The following is a 21,547-nucleotide window of genomic DNA, read 5'->3' as shown; positions in this document are numbered from 1 at the left end:
GTGTCTATATGTGAGTGTGTTTGAGTGTGTGTGTTGTTTGATTTCTTTTTAATACATTTTTTGGTACTTGTTTCCTAGCACAGCCACAATCTTCTTGATCGTGTGCCTTAACTTTAAGGCACACGATGCCCACGATGGACCCGATTTTCTTTCAAATCAGGTCCATTTTACCGGCAAATGGAAAATCGGGTCCATCGCGTCGGTCGTGTGCCTTTAATAAGGCACACGACGCGACCGACGCGATGGACCCGATTCTCCATAGGCTTCAATGTTAAAAATATTTTAACATTGAAGCCTATGGAGAAATCGCGTCCATCGGGTCCATCGCATTGGTCGCGTCGTGTGCCTTAACATGGCACACGACACGACCGACGCGATGGACCCGATGGACGCGATTTCTCCATAGGCTTCAATGTTAAAATATTTTTAACATTGAAATCGCGTCGGTCGCGTCGGTCTTGTGCCATTATAATGGCACAAGATAAGATGGACTTGATTAAGTCCATCTTCACATAGTAATCAATGGGAAAGGGGCCAATATGGGCCATTTCTCATTGTATATGGCCCCGTCATGCCCCCACATTGTAAACGCCACCCCACTATTGACGCCAACCCGAAGCGTGGCGAGCGCAGCGAGCCCGCGAGGGGCGGCGGTGCGCGAGGGGCGGCGGTGCGCGTCCTCCGACCTTTTCATACCCCTACTATCCACGTCGGCGTGGAGTTGAGAATAAAATAGTGTGGCGAGCGCAGCGAACCACCGACCTCGAAGCGTGGCGAGCGCAGCGAGCCCCGCGAGGGGACGTGGATACCTTCACAGGTATCCGCGTCCCCTCGCGGGCTTCACAGGTATCCGCGTCCCCTCACGGGGCTCGCTGCGCTCGCCACGCTTCGGGCTCGCCACGCTTCGGGCTCGGTGGCTCGCTGCGCTCGCCACACTATTCTATTCTCAACTCCACGCCGACGTGGATAGTAGGGGTATGAAAAGGTCGCTCGCCACGCTTCGGGTTAGCGTCAATCGTGGGGTGGCGTTACCAATGAGGGGCCATTTCAACCATCAGGGGTGCTGAAATTGGGGTCTGGGGGCTATTTTACATTGAATCCTATGTAAAATCGGGTCCCAGGGACCATTTTACATTGGATCCAATGTAAAAATCGGATCGCATCGGTCGCATCGCATGCGACCAAATCGCATGCGATGCGACCGACGCGATTTTTCCGACACGACCATCCCGATGCTAATCGGTGTGGCCGTGCTAGGAAACAAGTACCCATTTTCTTCCTAGTCCCACCAGGCCCTTGTTCTTGTACAAGCACCGGCATTCCAAAATACTTCATTCCTGCATGGGGTTGTTGGGACCAAGCGACACCTTGACATCGGCCATTGTGTACATATATTATTAGGCCCTGTCTGTGGCCCTGTTACTTGTCTAACTGCATAATTTTCGGTACTTGTTTCCTAACACAGCGCCCATCGCATCGTATACCATAAGACTAAATAAGGTATACGTTGGTATGCGATGCGACGCGATGTTGTACAATAAAAAATTGTATGGTATACAATGCGATGGTATACGATTTGTTACTGTACAAGCACCCTGATGGGTCCTTACAATGTTAAATGCCCCCAACCCCCCCGCGAGGGGACGCGAAATACATGTAAAGTAATACGCGTCCCCTCGCCACACTTCACGCTCGCCACACTATCTAAAATCAACTCCACTGGATAGTGGGGGTATATAAAGGTCGGAGGACGCGTACCGACGCCCCTCGCGGGCTTGCTGCGCTCGCCATGCTTTGGGTTCGCGTTAAAAGTGGGGGTGGCGTGGGGGTGCATTTAACATTGTAAGCACCCATTAGGGTGCTTATACATTTAAAAATCGCATCACATCGTATGCGGCTATATGGCATGTGATGGATGCGATGGCATAGGAGACCATAAGATGGAAATATTGGGTGCCGTGCTAGGAAACAAGTACCTAATTTTCTACTATGAAATACCTATAGTAAGAAATTAAGGAAATCTGTCAGAATTATCATTTTACATTCTGGCCGTGCCATACCAATGATATTAAGGCAGTGAAACCTAGCACATCCTTATGGCAGACTAAAAATGGCTGAACACACAGAACGATTGCATTGGTTATTTTGGCAATTTAAACCAAATTGATCACAAGTGGCCCAAAGTTCCTAAACGAGTCGTGATTATAGATCAAACTCTGGTCAGAAATGTCAGAATATACGGTCTGATAATAGCCATTGCTGTCCCTTGCTTGTGATTATTGAAGATATTAAAGGGTAGATATATGAAGCAGTAATAACGAAGAAGTGATAAAGTGCCTGGTACTTTATCACCGGCCAATCAGCTCCTGACTGTTAAGTTACAGGCTGGGTTTAAAAAGGGGCAGTTAGAAGCTGATTGGACGGTGATAAAGTACCAGGTACTTTACCAATTATCCCCCCTTATCACTGCTTATTACATCTACCCTTAAAGCTTTAGCACGGTCACAAAAAAAGGGATAATTAATTAATTCCACCTCCCATTATATTGCATATATATAATACAATAGATTATAGGATAGATATAATGTCCATTTAAATAACCAAAAGATGTAACACTTAGCAAAAGTGGAAACAATGCAAAAATCTATTTCTTGTTTCTAATACTTTAATTTAAGTTTCATTGTTCCTTAATAGTGACTCTGCTTAGAACCAATTATATTCTTAAGTTCAAGACGTCTTTATTTGCCAGACATACTTTAATGTATCATCTTACTAAGGTAATTCAGCCTGGAGCAAAGCAGATATTCTAAAGAGAAAAAATCCATGAATAACATTATGCAGAAATTAATTTATGAGATACGATTTAAAATCCTAGGCAAGAATTGTTTCTTATTCAAATGTCACCAGAAAATGACACCTCACCCGCAGGAAGGAGTCCAGGGATCCATTTTCCATGTATTCAACCACAATCATTACGGGTCTGCCTGCAAAAACAGCAAAGACATTCATTAGGAAGATTAAAGGTGTATTATGGGTTGGTTATACATTTCCAGCTGTTACAGAAAGATTATCGGTATTACTTTAATGAAGTTCATATGTCTAATGCTGCAGGGGAAAAAAAAACATTGGAAGTAAATTATCTTCTGTAAATGCTGCCAAATTCAGACTCTGAATGTACTCGCTGACTGCACTGACGCTGTTTATGAGCGGGTTCTCAGCAAGCCAGAGATGGTGTTCCAGCACCAGTACAACTAAAGGCATCTTCATTAATCATTTGCAATCACAAAACACAATCGGGGTATAAGTAATAGGATCTGATTAACTAGAATCGTTGTGATTTTGCCAATATAGGGCAGGGTTGCCTACCCTCCTGGAATGGCCGGGAGGGTCCCGAAAATTGGGTCACCCTCCCGGCCCCCTGGAAAGGTGGGCAACCCTCCCGGATTCTGGGAGACCCCCGCCCCCCCCCTGATTGTAGCTTCCCCCACCCCGCCCGCAGCGTTTAAATTATCTTTTCTGACGATCTCTGGAGAGGGGGTGGGGCCAAAATGTCATCATTGCGTCGTTTAGCCCAGCCCCCTCCGCAGAGATCGTCAAATTGAGGCACTTTACTTCATGGGGGCGGGGCTTAATGATGTCACTTTTAAGCCGTGCCCCCCGTACTTCTGCTGAAAGTCTCCTCTCTGGGCTTCTCCTGGAGAGGAGCTTTCTAAAGTCGGCAACCCTGATATAGGGTGGTATTTAATCTGGGATTCCGACTGTTGGAAAGCCCCGACAGTCAGAATCCCGGGCCTATTTTGGCCGATCCGACAGTAACTCCACACCCGGAATTTAATGTTCTCACTGGCGAGTGCCGGAAAGTCTGTGGATAGGTGAAAACTGTGACGGAATTGTCGAAAAACGGCAGTGAATTCAACAATCCACGTTCGTTTCCGACAAAACAGATTTGACTTTATAAAAACTCGGATCTGACACCCTTCAATGCTGTCGGTAACAACAGCATTGAATAGGTGAGTGCCGATATTTCCCGAGCGATCCTCTGGATCCCTCCCAGGTAACTGCCATGTGTGGTCTGATGACAGCTCATATGCAGTAGGCCCCCCTGGGACCAAAAGTGATTGCATTCGTAATCAATTTACACATCACGGGGACAGGATCCTATCTGAGCCTCTACCTTGGATTTGCCTCTTAATACATATGGGAAGTACAACATTTTTTAAATAATTGTCAAGTGCACAAAAATATTACATACCAAATTTAGTTTACTAAGTAATAATGCTTCATTATATCTAAAGCAAAAAATCCACGTTTGCTTTTAATATTCAATGAAAGCATGTTATAAATAGAAATCAGTTTCTTAAGTAATCACACTTTGTACATTGGCGCACTCTGTTCCCTGCAACAGTCATTTTTAGGTACTGTATGACGCTATGATCTAGTAGAGTAATAACAAGGTGACTGTTCTTTAGTATCTTGTAATAAAGTGTGACTAGTAAAATGAGTCAAGGCATCAGTGCTCATCCCTGCTCTGTACCATCCTCCACGCCTCGCTAACTGGTCCTACTGTCCTTTATTGGTGATCTGTTCAATCTTCACTGATGCAAAGGCAGACATTGGGAGGCTCATGGAACAGACTACCTATAAGTAATGGTCACGGTATAGATGACAGACAATGGGCGGGCTTCTCTAACATCCTCTGCCACACATCGCTGGCATTCACATAGTTAATAATCGCATATGCACTAACATATGCGATTATTAACGCAAAGGACAGCTCTTGCGTTAAGAGCTGTCCTTTGCGTTGTGGCCGGCAATGTGCAGCGGGTCCTCCGTCCCTCCCTCGCTGGACCCTTACCTGGCTGCCAGGGCTTCGCTTCCTCCTGCCTGCACCCGGAAGTGCAGGGAGGAGAGGTCACTGGTCCGGGCAGCACAGCAGAAGGCTGGGATCATGAAGGGAAGCCCATAGGCTTCTATGAGGTTACGCCATTTAGAACTGACGTAACCCCCTGCCGTGGAGCTTTGCTGCATATGAAAATGCAGTAAAAACCCTGAAAATTGGGTTTTTAAGGCATTTTTTGTTTGGTGCGTCTCACCCCAAGGTCTAGGTCAACAGTCACTAGGTTGACCACTAATGGTCCACAGTGACTTTGGCAGTGTCGACTTAAGGTATGTTGACCCTTTTTTAGGTGTCGATGTAGTCACTATCGACCGTTCATGTTCCTTTTTTAAATAATGGGGGGAGGGGGTGCCAATTCCCTTTCTGGCACAAGGTACCAAAATGTCCAGTTACGGCACGGTCTGGAGGTAATTGGTTGGTACTTTATCTCTACAAACTTCAATAAATATCCCCCTCAGTACCAGAGACATCAGACGCTAATCAGAGAGCTGAACAATTGGAGAAAGCAGGAACGCCGACATTCAGACCATGTGACATGTTGTCGATATACTGAATGTCAACATGATGCCTGCATACCTAATTTGCTGGGTTAATATAATAGAAATAAAAAATAAAAACACATACAAACTTGATTTTATTTACCCAAGCAATATAGAGATGGTGAAAGCGAACATATTAAAAATAGGATGAAATAAAAGTTTTGGCTTGAGCCTGTCGGCTGTGACCTTGTGATTTTAGAGCTGTGCAGCTCTACTGGAAGCAGAGTGATAGGAGTCTGTGTGGGGAGTGCGTACAATCTCAGAGTTCAGAGACCCTTGCTGTGAATGTAATATCTGCTGCTTAGAAGCACAGAGGCTTGTCAACAATCTTTAGGCCTGGCCTCGGGGTTACCAATTTAACAGGCTGAAATGCCTGGAACCATTTTATCTGAAGATGCGTAAATAAATGTTAAAACCCTAAAGCTATTCACCCAACAAAACAGGCAATTAATGGAGCGACTTGCACACAGGTCGCCGCCGCTCGTGCTGATTGTCACCTCTCAGTAATTTCCCGCCATTTAGAAGCTCTCAACATGAAATAAATGTATTTTAATCATTATTTTGAAGTAAGCGCTTGGATCAATCCCTGACTTATATAACCCCCTGTTCCCTGTTAGTGGAATCTGGTCTTACAGATAAATAATGTTTTTTTTTTCCTTCCCTTTCTTCAGTCATAATATAGGAATTGAAGTTACCAACTTATCCTATAGAAAGCTGATCAGCCGCTTCAGAACTGACATTCATTTATCAGGTTGCCGTATTGAATCGGTGAAACATATTTTCTGTTTGTTAAGTGGGAATTAATGTGGATGTGGGATAACGGCAGAACTTAATCCGGTGTCTTTAAGCGCATGCTGAAATGTAATACACACACTTTGAATCGCTCTATAAAGTGATTAAAAATAAGTAAAGATGTTAAAATGTAAATGAAGGAATTAAATGAGGAGACGGATTTAATTGTTTGGGCTTCAGGACTTTTTGCTGTAGTATTAAGAGAAAAGCTCAACTTTGAAGTGGTTTGGTACATACCAACCTACTATTTCATGGTGCCCTATAGGTGGAGAGTGCAGAGGCAGGCCTCCTATAATCTCATTATTACTGCCCCGCCTACTTCACTGCAGAATACACTATCCAGTGTAGGGGACCATGAGCACAGCGACAGCGGCAGCGGAGAGGGGGCCTGCATTGTGGCAGAGTTGAAAGCCGCCGCTGGTGGCATCTGTACTTGTCAGTGTGTGCTTTGGTATGCCGTAGCTTGAATGTCGAGCAACAAATGAAAGTTCTCGCATGCAAATCGTATGCAAATATCGCATGCTATTTGCATTCGATTTGATCCGCAATGCGATTTAGCACACCCCCACTATCCACATCAGCCCGAAGCGTAGCGAGACCTGGAGGGGACGCGGTACGCGTCCTCTCGACCTGTTCATACCCCCACCATCCACGTCGGAGTGGAGTTGATTTTCTAAAGTGTACCAAGCGCAGCGAGCCACCAAGCCCAAAGCATGTCAAGCGCAGTGAGCTCCGCGACGTGTATTCCGCGTCCGCTCGCCACGCTTCCTAACTGAATTACTGAAAAGGCTGCATGGAAAAGTTAGATAGAAGCGACCCAAACTTTTTGCCAACAACTCAAGAATCTTATATAACAACAATGCACCCGCTCACACAGTATTGTCTGTGGAGGACTTTTAGATAGTGAGCAAAAACCTGTGTCAGAATATCCTCCTTATTCACTATATCTAGCCCTCAATGACTTTTAGAAATAAAAGGGAGGCATTTTGACGACATTGATGTCTTCGGGAGTAATACGACAGAAGAACTGGAGGCCATTGCACAAAACCAGTTCCAAGATTGTTCATTGGTGCATAGCTTAACAAGGGGAGTACTTTGGCAACCAGTGATATTCAGCTAGGAGGTATGTAAGAACGGTACTTGTTTAGTTTCACAGCGGCAGCATGGCCGCGCGCTACTTCTGGGTTCGGCACTCGCCAAACTTTCTAAAATAAACTAAATAAAATCCATGCCAATGTGGATAGTTCATACCTCCACTATCCATGTTGGCATGGAGTTGATTTTAGATAGTGTGGTGAGCGTAGTAAGCCACCGTGCCCGTAGCGCGCGCGAGCGCAGCAAGCCTCGCAAGGGGACTCAGACGCTCGGCCATGCTGCCGCAGTGAAACTAAACAAGTACCTGTAGAACTATTACCGAAATGAATCCCGAACTTAAATTGTCAGGTCTCATATTAATTAAAATTCACATATTAGCCTAATTATCATAATTCCTTATAGCTGCTCATGACGGCAATGAATTATGGATCAAGGAGAATACCCCCAAAATACATGCATAGATAGGAACTCATGAAGAGACAAGAGCTTGTCTCTGTTTTTGTAAAAAGTAAAGTGATCGCTAATCTTAATGTATGTCCAGATCTGACTGGGTCACGTCTCCATGGGCAACATACACTGGTTCTGCCCCCGCTGGCATAAGAGGCCACAAGGTGTTCATTTGCCTGAGTTTTTCTTTAATTACAGACGGTAAGAACATACATTTTTCATGTTTTTGTCGGTATATGAAAAACCCTTAAGAATATAGGTACATTTATCTGTAATGAATAAAATAAGCCCAGCAGAAAGTTTCAGCGGTGTTAGCTGTGGGTGATCTTATTTTTCAATTATTATATTTAATGTTCCACTTGTCACATTTTCCAGATGTACTTAAGGAATTAACGGCAAAAGTGCGGATCAAACAAATGAATTGGTGCCTCTCGCTGTTCCCCATCATGGAACAAGTAAGTTTTACAATTCTGCACACAATTTCAATGACTTTTAATTCATGCATATGTTTTAAGTGTCATGGAAATTAAATTATTACTGTTTTTCAGCTATATAATCGGAAACAATTTTGTACAATAACGCAAGCCCCCCTGTAAAACACAGTTATGGAAAAACACAATAACTGTGTATTAAATTACATAAAGTTTACGTTTCCTATTACTACTTTTATAATCTAATAACTTTCTGGCATTTTCCGACTTTCCAATGTAATTAAAAATACAGTAATTGGTCATTATGTTGAGTTAGTTACAGCTTGTTTCCAAATTCAGTTATAGAAGTTATAAGACTTGAGGTGCTCATTTAAAGTTGGACGCAAAGTACATCATTTTTTCTTTAATTTCTACCCCAAAAATGCTTCTCAATAGAGATTTTTGTAGATTGTTGACTTGTATCCAGTAGGGCTGCCACCAGAAATTGTAGGAAAATAAGAATTGTGCGTAAAAGTTTGGAGGTGGAAATTGAGGGATTCTTCAGAGAGAATAAGAATGCATAACAGGCCACCCTATGTTGTAAATCAGGGACGTGGAACCTTTGGCTCTCCAGCTGTTGTTTAACTACACATCCCAGAATGGTTTGCTACAGTTTTAGCATGCCTAAATAGCAAAAATGGAGCAGTGCATGCTGGGATGTGCAGTTCAGCAACAGCTGGAGGGCCAAAGGTTTCCCATCCCTGCTGTAAATAAATCAAAACAAAGGGTGAGATTTAATCCCTTGAGTGGTTGGTTTTGCTGGGGCTATAAGCTTCCCCTCCCTCACCTCTGCTCAGGAGCTTCCCTGCCGCCGCTTCCCTGCCGCCGCTGTACCTGCTGAGTTAGCCGGCCGCCTGTCACTTTCAGCAGTGACGTCGGCAGCAGGCTGGGGGATGTTCGCGGCGGCTCGGGAGGACTCGGGTTACTGAACTGTCCCGAGTCCCACCGAGCCGCCCCGAACATCCCCGAGCCTGCCGCCTACGTCACTACAGGTCAGATGATTGGCGGCTGGTGGCGGGGAAGCTCCAGTGTGCGATCGCGGTGTACGCCGGAGCAGAGGGACCCGGGGGGGGGGGGGGGGGGGTGACTGAGGAGGGGACCCCTAAGGTACTGCGCCAGTGGTGCTCTGATGGAGACACCACTGGCACGCACCTACATAGTGGTATGCCCATAAATTTTCCGGGACAGCCCGCTTTCCGGGCATACCACTTAAGTGGTTAATAGGATGAGAGATTCAGAAAGTGAGAGATTTGGTAAGAAATATCCAGTTTTTTTTAAGCAGAAATCATTTACACTGCAAAATCAAACTGGTTTTGCAGTGTAAATGATTGCAGCTTTAAAAAAAAAAGTGGAGATTTCTTACGAAATCTCTCACTTTCTGAGTCTCTCATCCTATTAAATCTCACCCATAATGCTGTGACAATCCTCAACACATATACCTTTGTTACTGCCCATTATAATGCCACATACAGTAATGCTACTTAATTCCCCTTACCCAGTAATAATATTTAGCAGGATGAGAAATGCCCAGTAAGATGCACCATAGTAGTATTGATAACCAAAAGATGTCAATTAATAAGACTAATGGGTACTTGTTTCCTAGCACAGCGCCACCGATTTATATTGTATGACATCGGGTCGGAAAAATCTGTCGCATCGCATCCGACCAAATCACATGCAATGCGATGCAACGTGACTGACCCGATTTTTAATTGTACAGCCACCCTGATGGCTGATTACAATGTTAAATGCCCCCCCAAACCCGATTTTTAATTGTATACCCACCCTGATGGGTAATTACTATGTCAAATGCCCCCCCCCCATTGTTAACGCCACGATCAACGCCAACCCGAAGCGTGGCGAGCGCAGCGAGGCCGCGAGGGGCGGCACTACGCGTCCTCCGACCTTTTCATGCCCCTACTATCCACGTCGGCGTGGAGTTGATATTATATAGTGTGGCGAGCGCAGCGAGCCACCGAGTCGGAAGTGTGGCAAGCGCAGCGAGCCCAGCGAGGGGACGCGCATTACTTCACACGTAGTCCGCGTCCCCTCGCGTGGCTCGCTGCGCTTGTCACACTATATAAAATCAACTCCACGCCAACGTGGATTATTCTTATTATTATAATTTTATTTATAAGGCGCCACAAGTGTTTCGCAGCGCCGTACAAAGGAACAATACAGGGAGACAAAAGTTGGCATAACATTGAATAAATAACAAAAATACAGTACAAATAAAGAGCACCACAGTTCAATACACATTACAGCTTAAATATAAGTAGTGAGGACCCAATCAACATACAACTAGAGGCTTGAGGCCAATGATGGAGATGAGTATGAAGATGGTCACTGAGTGTTGGAGTAAAGGAGAGCTGTGAGTGAAATGTGAAGAGAAGTGGGCTTTGACAACAGGAGGGAAGAGGGCCCTACTCGGAGGAGCTTACAATCTAGTAAAGAGCTTACAATCTAGTGGATAGTGGGGGTATGAAAATGTCAGAGGACGCGTACCGCCGCCGCTCGCCACGCTTCGGGTTTACGTTGATTGTCGCGTTGAGTTAACAATGGGGGGGCATTTTACATAATAATTAACCATCAGGGTGGGTATACAATTAAAAATCGGGTCTGGGGGGCCATTTAACAGTGGGTACAATGTAAAATCGGGTCGGTCGCGTCGCGTTGCATCGCATGCCATTGTAATGACATGCAATGCGACCGATTTTAAAATTGTACAGGAAGGTCTTTACAACCCGAAAATTGGGTCGGTCGGGTCTGATCGGGTCCCATCGCATACCTTAAGTTATGGTATGCGATGGGACCCGACGGGCGCCGTGCTAGGAAACAAGTACCGACTAATGTATAGTTAGGTACCCATTAGCAGTAACAATACCTTAACACAGCCATTACTGGTGTCCATATTAACCCACCTTCCTCACCTCCATAGAGTGTACCCTAGTTTTGAGCATATGCCCATTACCGAATACAATAGATCCGCACTGCAATATGTTAAAACAAAACAAATTTTAAACCATTCTGCAGAACTGTCTGATATACAAATGAACCTGGAAGGAAGCACAGAAGCCTCTATCTCCGGATTACTTATACTGACTAATGTGTTGTATACAAAATACAGTCCCAGAGAGATCCCTGTCAGCAAGCCTCACAAATGCTGTATGTCTTGTTTAGAAAGTGCTCCCAATACCAGGTCTTGTCTGCCGGTGGGTATAATAACTCACTGTCTATCCGTAAGCATGGGAGGGGAAAACAAAACATCCTCTGCCAAACCTTTAACCAATTCCTGCAAGAAATAAAGCTCAGAGAGAACATACAGTGTTTTATGTTACTGTTCAGTACCCCCCACTGGTTCATGCATTTTTATAGGTTCTGAATGGGTTTGTGCCGGGTGTACCTTAAAAGGCCCAAAATCTATATTTCTTTCCTTTACTTGGCATAGAAGAGAAGATGCCGCAAAAGACTGAAACAGAAAATGCCATAGCAACATCTAATTTGACAGCAACTTAAATTTGATTTGTGTATCTAGCCTGCCAATGTAGTTATCGGCTGTGATATCCTGCGATTATTTTATCTTTGTTTTTTTTTCTTATTAGATTCTATTGTTCGCTTTTGTCAAGTATCTACAACTTTATTTGACATACTGACAATTAGAGGGTACTTTTTGTTATTCTCACCAGAATGGCATAGTTGCTTGGATCTATGGTTGATCCAATTCAATGAGACCTTTAACATTGTGCGTTAATGTTAAGGTCTGTACGTTAACGTTTTGCCTCCCGAGATCAATGAACACATGCAGATGGGGAAGGTCTTATGTCATAGCCTGCTACATGGAAGCTGTGCGTGAGTCTGCCCAGATTGAAGCGGTAAACACTTATAGGTGAACACCAACGTGGTGTTGCCTTCTAAATGATTTCCACCCTCTAGCACAGGCTGTAGCTTGCAGGCTCATGTATACAGATGGAGCGTCTCTCATGCAGCGCTGGGAATAACCATATTGCCCCCACTGGCGATCACCGGTGGAGAGGAGCTTCATCTGACTGGGTCTCACACGCACGTGCATCCCAGTCACTCGGCGGCAGGCAGCGGAAACCCTGCCCGAGCATCTCGTGCACGTGTCCCCTTCTGGCGGCTGACGGTTGGCAAGATGAGTTGCGCTACATCTGTAAGTCCCTGATACTATTTAGAGCTGTAATTCTTTATATGTGAATCTAGGGAGGCTCCATAGAGGGGGAGCTGCAGCACAGTTCCAAATTTAAATATGGGAGGCACAGCAACTGCCACCAACTGCCATTCCAAAATAACCCACTGGGAGTTGGTGTGGCTCCATTATTTGAATTAGAATTTTTGACTGTGCTGCAGCCCCTCCTCTGTAGACCAAGGCCCTAGGTACAGTGCCAGAGCTGGGAAGTATAGCACTGCCCAGAGCGACCTTTGGAAGTTCCGAGCAACTCTATAGGCTCTGTGCCCGGAGTATTCTAAGGCCTACAGGCTGTCATTTCAGGCACGCTGTAAGACAAATGCAGGTGCCATGGCATAATGATAAGTGACATTCCCCAACACACACACACACCTACATCCACAAGCAGCTCCCTTGATTTACACAACCCTAGGCAGTCGCAGTAGTGAATCTTGCACAAATTTGCTCTGGACATGCCCAGAACATTGTGTATGTGCCTGGTTTTTGCTGGGAACACGTACCTGGGATTTTATTAAACCATTTATTTAATGTTAAGTCAAAGCATTTGTGATTGTGCATCAATTAATTTTCTATCATGAAGGTTAGAGATAACTCTGTTTTCTACAAATAAAGATGTGTCTGCATACAGCTCTTCTCCTAGAACAGCCCTTCTAGTCGCACCATGCCATGGCATGACTTGTAGTAGTGCAAAGCATCGACTTTTTTCCATTACAGTGCTTCTTTTTCACAAAATAGAGTGAATAGGAGGCACAAGCAGCTTCTGCTGATTGAAATAGAATATGGCAGATCTACAGTTGGAGCCTCTCTCATCTGAGCAGCTCCCATCCTGCTGTCCGCCACAATGCAATGCCGAAAGCTGGTGGACAGGGCTTATGCGTGATGGAGATGCACGCACTCCCCATTCTCCGCTATGGGCACACGAGCGTGTGATATATGCTTGCGCGGCTATGTCCGGCGGCCCGTCCTCCTCTGAACTCAGTGCCAAAGTCCCGAATCCCCTTCTTTGATGGTGGCACTGCATAAGTGGCAGAATGACACATCTGCATGCTGTTCCTGGCTGGCACATGTCTTAGGATAGTTGCCGCTTTGAAGAATATGGGGCAGATGTATTAAGCTTTAACAAGAGATAAATGCAAGGGTGATAAGGAGAAATAAACGTCCAGCCAATCACCTGCTAACTGCCATGTTACAGCCTGTGTTTGAAAAAAGTCAGTAAGAAACTGATTGGCTGGACATTTATCTCTCCTTATCACCCTGGCATTTATCTCTTGTTAAGGCTTCATACATCTGCCCCATGTCACTTACTGTATATGTGTCACTTAAGTTTACAATACTGTTCGGTTCTAAATATTTAATCTTAAGGGGACAAAAAGTGTAGCTTTCCAGTGCCATGTTAGATAGCACCCTCATTGTGTAAAGGCTTGACAAGGTTTAGCTACATTATCACACACTTTTATTTAGCACTGTGTTATGAAGCTGTGATTATAAATTAAAATCCCCTTACAACAGAGAAACTACAGCGATTAAAATGTATTATTGTGATGGCGGAACACAGCAGCATAGTTTTCAGTGTAGTTAGATAGGGAGCTCTCAGTGTACATGGTATATTAGATCTTTACATGAAAGACACTGATATCGGAGCAAGATTGATGGTATTAGGAGGATCACTACAACCAAGATAGGAGTTCTATGGGACAAGCTAACAGAAATAATATGAATCTTTGAAAAATACTCATAGAGAAATAAGCGTATCTAACTTTTAATTCATAACACATATATGAATTATTACATTTCACATGTACTGTATGTTTTTTTTTAATATTCAGTATGTGTTGATTCAATAACCAATGTTATATATATATATAGTACTTGATTTTCAAATGGGGCAGCCGGAAACCGCCTGTGTGCCATAATGATAATGTTATTTTCTATTTGATCGATTACAGAAAAGCTGAGGAAAATAAAGTCAGTGTGGTACCCAAGAAAAGCAAGAAAGTATGTAAAAGCCAACAAGATGGATTGTGGGAAGTTAGTCAGATTTAGAAGAGTGATGGTAGATTAGTATTTCTGGATAGGCAGATAATGAATTGGTTGGTTTTGGATCGGGATAGACAGTGTCTAAGTCGACACAAAAAGATTAACGCACACAAGGTCGGCTTTGGCAAAAGGTTGACATTATTTATTAAGTTATTTATATAACTCACACATATTCTGCAGCGCTTTACAGAGAATATTTGAACACTCACATCCATCCCTGCCCCGGTGAAATCTATATTCCCTACCATATATGCCGGCACACACATTCATTCTAGGGTTAAATTTGTTGGGAGCCAATTAGCCTACCAGTATATGTTTGGGATGTGGGAGGAAACCGGAGTACTCCGAGGAAACCCACGCAAGCACTGGGAGAACATACAAACTCTGCACAGTTAGGGTCATGGTGGGAATCGAACCCATGACCTCAGTGCTGTGAGGCAGTAATGCTAACCGTTACACCGCTGCCAAAATTGACATGTTGCTTAGAATACACAGGCAGCTTTTCTCCTCTCTGGGCTGTCGCATAGGTGCTATTGATCTTTCATACCCTTATCACACTGAAGCCCGGCTCTGACCTGTGTCTGACACGGGACACTGAACATGGGACAAAAATGTTGGTTCAGATATACTTACCCCTTTCACTTCCCTGCTGGGACCCGGGTCATCGCTACACACACACCCAACACTTGGAGATTAGGTAATTACCAATTGCTCTTGAGCCAGCCACTATGATCCGGGTCTGCCTTTCACATTGTAGCCAATGACCCTGGTTGTGACCTGGGTAGCAGAACCGGGATGCACGACCTGGGTTGACCGTTTAACACTGAGCTGGGACCCAGCCATGCCGGCATGCCCTAGCGATAACTTGGGTTCCTTGCCATTTAAGTAACAGCCTTGCCAATTCACTTGTCTGCAATCCATGGCCAAATCTGTACTGTATATTTGAGCTTTCTGTTGTCTTGGCAATCACGTATGCCATTATTACAGTAGTTCACACATATCAAGTGTGGTAAAAACGGAGACCACTGCTTGCGCATTGGCTATACTGAATTGCTGTGTGAGTACGGCAAATAGCCCTACGAGGACTTTATACAAGTTTGCCAGGGTCCAGGATACGGAAGAATGTCGGAAGACACCAGAATGTATTGCAAGCGTTTAATTTTGAATGTACAATTATCACTACATATGAAAAATTCTTTATGAATAGAGCCCTAAGATTTTCTTAAAACAAGATGTTCTGGGAAGTAAAAACCGGACTCGGACAAGACCCCAGAGTGCCTGACCGGGGGGTGTCCCGTCTGGGGTGTCCGTCTGATAGCTTTCACCAGGGACATGACGAAAGGGAGATTACAGTCTCCCCGTGTGGTCGGGACCGTTCCAATTTTTATTACAGCCCCAGCCCATTCAGGGAGGCTGTATTCTCCCCCTTCTCCTCTCCCTGGTGACAGGTGTCAGTGCAGCCCCACCGGACAGGACACCCCTGGCAATGCACCCCCTGGACCGGTCCAGCGTTCCGGGGTCCTGTTCAGTACGGTTTTTACCTATACCCAGATCTTCTAGATAGGATACATATCTTTTGAGATAGGTATAGCTCCACCTTGAAGTGCGTATTACAAAAAGACAATTATTTATATACAGTACATTGGCATCGGACTACATGAGCTTTGTACCCAGTCCTCACTTAGGGCCTCATTCAGATCTGAGCTCAGTACAAGGTTGTTTGGAAAATGAGAAAAACCATGTGAGTTAGATTTGTGTAAGTTATTTTGTTTCTGTGCAGGGTAAATACTGGCTGCATTATTTTTACACTGCAATTTAGATTTCAGTTTCAACACACCCCACCCAAATTTAACTCTCTCTGCACATGTTACATGTGCCCCACCTGCAGTGCACATGGTTTTGCCCATTTTCCAAACAAATGTGTACTGCAATCAGATCTGAATAAGGCCCTTACTGTACAACCTCGAAGTTGTGAATGTGTTAGGATATTTAATTGAAGTGTATATATATAAGGGAGGACAGCATGCACTGCAGCAATAGAGAAGTCATTTATCAAACCCTATTTGAAAATGATATTATTGAGGTTCTGCAGAACGCTGCAATTCTTTAAATTATTTAGCTCTTCCTTCCATAACGGGAAAGGAGCCGATTATTCATCTAATTTGGTTTACGCAAAAGGAACATATGACTGATCTTACACATTTTGAGCCAGCAGTGCTGCTTCTAAATAATTACATCTCATGAATGGAGTTAGAAAAGTGCTGATATAAGAAAAGATATTCACTAGCAGAGAAAATATAGATTTCTGCGCAGAGGCTGGAATAGGACTGGGCAAGGTTTATGTGTCCGCCTCATAAAAAGTTTACAGGTCAGTTAAGTGAAGTGTTTTTGAAGTCTTGTTTCCCAGCAACAATGCATTTTTAATAGTTAAAATCATGGGTAAGTAAAACAAGACATTTTTTCCCTCAACACACTGAGCAATGCTAGTAACCAATCTAGAACACTACATGATAATAGAATTCAGAGATATTGGTTACATATACCTGCGCAGGTTTATGATGGTTTTTTGGGGTGCCGCACCCTGCACCTAGATATAGCGCTAGGGACCCCCAATATACAGAGAAGCATTGACGCGGCTTGGGGGCATAGCATACACCTGCGCAGGTATATGTAACCAATATCTCTGAATTCTATTATCATGTAGTGTTCTAGATTGGTTACTAGCATTGCTCAGTGTGTTGAGGGAAAAAATGTCTTGTTTTACTTACCCAGTATTTAACCCCTCCCTCATGCACCTGGGAAATGCTACTGAACTAATTGAGCATCTACCACTATCTGTATGATAGTTAAAATCATTAAATGCATCTATTTTCCCAGCATCCATTGAAGATGATTAGAACGTATGTCCAGGTTAATCGGTGCCCTTGTGGCTTTTGGCATAATTAGTTGATAAGAGATGTTTATTTGCCTTGTGGCAAAGTAGCTGATCTACAAAGAGATTGCTGGGATGGCCTCAGGCTCGGCTGTTGGGAATATTCAAGATCTGTTATTTCCAAAACTTATGGCAGAAAGATGGTCCGGAGTCCTTGTATATCAGCAAAAAACCTGGCAGCAGTTTCACCTTTTCCTCAAGCAACTTGCACAGAACTGGATGTAATATAGAAGAGCTACAGATGGAGACGCTCCCGTCGGATCGAATCTCCAACCGCCGCCAGGAGCCGTAAGGGGGCTCATGTGCCCCGTTCCGACGGAGCCCTCCGCCACCCCCCTAACCCTGCCGTCTCCCTGAAGCGGAGACGAGTAGGGATTACGCTTGGATGTGCGAGCGTGTGAGACATTCGTGCATCCCCATCATATGGAGCGAACACTAGCTAAGGCAGGCTTTCCCAACCACGGTCCTCAAGGCACACCAACAGTGCAGGTTTTAGTGATATCCATGCTTCAGCACAGATGGTTTAATCAGAATCACTCAGGTACTAATTAAGTTACCTGTACTCAAGCCTGGATATCTACAAAACCTGCACTGTTGGTGTGCCTTGAGGACCGTGGTTGGGAAAGCCTGAGCTAAGGGAATCTGGCAATTCTCAGCGCTGACTGAGAGGCTCTCCATCTGTACATGAAAATACCCTGTATCGGAGACATGTATTAGATAGACAGGGTCAAAAGGTGGGCATGGTAGAGACAGTCAGTAGAAAAGGTCAACAGTGTCAAAAGGTCGATGTGGAATTGGCCGACTCAAAAATGTACAAACTTTTTTTTTTTGCAATTTTTGAATGTCATTTAGTTTGTACTCTAGTATGTCGGAACACTATACCACACCCCGCAACAGTACAAGTTGCTGTGATCTTTAAAAAATAAAAAATAAAATTGTACGAAACCCTCCTAATAGCTTGACATATAATATTTTAAATAATGACTGTCCAATTTGACCCTGTTAAATACGCTATATAATGTCATTTTCACTTATTAAAGCATATCTGAGTACAGCTTAGTGATGATAGTATATTATTAAGATTATCATATTTTTATAGCTAATTAAACTCTAAAATGTTCACATAATATATGGAGATTGGGTTGGCAGGCTAATAATTAGCTATAATTAAGTTTGTTTTGATTACAATTACTTTGTGAAAGAGAAACATTTAAAGATGACCAGAACTGAAAGGGGCTATGTACGTTCTGTGTGTACATGACCAATTTGGGCTCACAAAGGCCCATTCTGCCCCTCAGATCAAGTTGATCAACCTTATTTTAGACCCTGAAATCATATCAAATTAAATTATATTCAAATGGAATACATTTTAATTATGCCAAGTGTTATACAGTATACTGTAGGGTTGGTCAACTTGACCGGGATGACAATAAAAGTCTTTGTATGGACAGCTAAAATCAGATGTCCTGTACTAGGGTGAAAGATGAGGGCACTATGATCTGGTAGAGGAGGCATGGCGAAACTGTAGCCTTCAGCTGTTTTGAAACTACACATCCCAACATGCCTTGCCATAGTTTAAGCATTGCCTAATAGCAAAACTGTGGCAAGGCATGATGGGACTTGTAGTTTAAGAATAGCTGGAAGCCCACAGTTTGACCATGACTACAGTAGAGTATACTGTGAGTTTAAATGTACAGTGCAGAGATATCCCTCTAGAAGTCCTGCTCTTTAGCATTTAGCAGGCATGAATCAATGTATATGTGTGGACAAAGAGTAGTTCATGTTTTATAAAGATAATTAACATAATATACAGTTTAAGTGTTCCATATCATTTTTAATATGAGTAAGTGGTTTGGTTATAAAGCAGCAAGGAGACCAATTAGGTTGGTCTCGCTGTACAGCTCTCTGTTATTCCCTACTGTAAATGTGATTAAACTAACACTTCCAAGGACAGGTCTTCCCTTGTTCTAGCATATATCTCATGTTATGTATTAACTTTCTAGGTTAGGTTCTTACCACAATGCAGCCCTCATTAATGCAAATAACCCGACATTTCCTAGATTACACCCCATTACAAAGTCATAGACTGTTTGTCTAACTCATGTATAAATGATCTCATTACTGCCGCCATGGGGAGTTTCCCAAACTAGTGTGGGAGGGATTTTAAAACGAAATAAGATACATTGATGCTGAACAAGCAAAGCAACAGATCACTATATACGGTTTGTAAATATATATAATTGACGAAACAAAATATGAATTACAAAGGTGTTCCGTAAGCGACAATTGCTGGATGTGTGCAACAACTATTTTAAAAAAAAATGTATTCTAGTGTTTAATTTCCTGCAAGAAATATAACAGTTGGGAATTACTGGTACTAAGGGGTCCTTTCACATGAGGGTATATTCAATGCCCTATGGCGAGCTGTGATGGCGAGCTGTGATGGCGAGCAGTGCCGATGGCTCGCCGTCACAGCTCACAGCTTTTTCCACCTTCACCTGGAAAAAAAGGCTACAATTGGATAGTCCAATAATGACCACTGGGCTAATATCACAATAATAGCACTTTTTGGCCAATAAAGTAGTGCTACTAAGTGGACCCTTCAGTCACTATGCCATTGCTTGCATATTTCTGCTAATTAAAAATTCTCATCAAATTATACTTATCTGTTTTATAAAATATAACATGAAAGTATTTATAGTTGTCATTCAGGGATGTGGTTAACAACATCCAGGCAGACGGAATGTGGGCAGTCACAATACTGATGCCGGTATCCCATCTTGCGGCCACAAGACTAGCGCTGGAATCTAGACATCGTCCAGCATGCCAATTCTGGAATCCCAACTGCCGGCATCCCAAATCTAAGTATGCAGGGTGTGTTAGCGTTAGGGGGTTAGGCAAGACTGTGGGTGTGGAAAAGGTTAGGGTGGAAGAGGTAGGGTTTGGGAGGGGTTAGGGTTAGGCTGTGGGACGAGAGGGTTACGTTTAGACTGTGGGATAGAAAGGTTAGGGTTAGGCACTAGTTATGATGGCTAGGTTACGCTGATTAGGGGGCAGGCTGCAGTGAGGGTTAGGGGGGCAGTAGGAAGGAAAGTGTACATTCTGGACTTCTGTCAAGGTTCCCTCTATTGGGATAATGGCGCCAGCATTCTAACTGATGGCATCCTGTCCTGCCAGTCATTTGTATGTATTCTTTATTCAGACAAACGTGGTTATTCAACCCCTGATGATATCGGCCGTTTCCAACAAGATTAGGTGCAACAAGATTAGGTGCAACATGATAAGGTCCAACAAGATAACATCAAATTTCCATTTGACCTATTCAATGTCAGGACTGTTCTTACCACTGTTGGAAGTCCATGGCTTGTTGAAAACGGTCGTGTATTTGACAATCCAGCATCCATTTTTGACAATGCAGATTGGACCTTTAACAAAGCGGAATCTGCATAGGCGAGTCCCGGACAAAACGGTCGATTGAATACTAATGGCCGCTATTTCCTCCTGTCGGAAATATCGTCCAGGCTTGAATACGTCCCAAAGTTGTCATTTATCACTGAACTAAAAAGTCATCAGGCATATGTGTTAATTTATGCTGGAATAAAATTACCAGGAAAGCAGATTGAGAATGAAAGAGAGATCTAACCTGAATGTGCCTTTTTTTCTCCCATTGGATAAAATGAGGGGCTTTGTTTATCTCCTATAATAAGCCAAAATAAAATTGGAGCACATGTGGATTCCTTTCAGCTGATTACGACATTATTTCACTCAACGTATCTTTTAACATTTGTCAATAGAGTAAATGATAAGTAACAGCATTTCACTCTTCAGTGTTCTTCCCCCACAATAAGCCTGCGCTTCCCTTTTACATTTTGAAAGGGAAAATAAAAATAAAAATTCAATTGCCATATTTTAACGTTTCTGTAAAGTTCAGGTGACTATATAGGCGGTTTCTGCTGTTTAGCTGTTACTTAATGTTGCATGTTCAGACATTGCATGTCTTAGGTATTATCTACTAGAAGGTGCTAGATAAAATGATACCTAGAATCTAATTTGTTACCAAGGGCAATATCTCACCCTTCTATAACCCCACACGTTAGCAAATATACCCCTAGGGCTTTAATTCACTTGCAT

General features: G+C 43.5%; 1 protein-coding gene across 4 annotated transcripts in view; it reads right to left on the bottom strand.

Moving 5' to 3' along the window:
- Positions 1 to 21,547, bottom strand: part of EPHA6 (EPH receptor A6) — a 698,400-nt gene that overhangs the window by 79,513 nt on the left and 597,340 nt on the right. For all 4 annotated transcript variants that reach the window (XR_014470285.1, XM_083171949.1, XM_083171946.1 and 1 more), the window contains one exon: positions 2,923 to 2,984. Coding sequence is in view for 3 of the 4 variants with exons in the window: in XM_083171949.1 (XP_083028075.1) it covers positions 2,923 to 2,984 (62 nt within the window). In the remaining variant the exon portion in view is untranslated. The remainder of the gene's footprint in view (positions 1 to 2,922; positions 2,985 to 21,547) is intronic.

The sequence above is a fragment of the Crinia signifera genome, chromosome 2, assembly GCF_055691185.1.
Source record: "Crinia signifera chromosome 2, ASM5569118v1, whole genome shotgun sequence".
NCBI lineage: Eukaryota > Metazoa > Chordata > Amphibia > Anura > Myobatrachidae > Crinia > Crinia signifera.
Note: the sequence above shows the minus strand (reverse complement) of the source record. Positions and strands in the feature narration are given on the sequence as shown.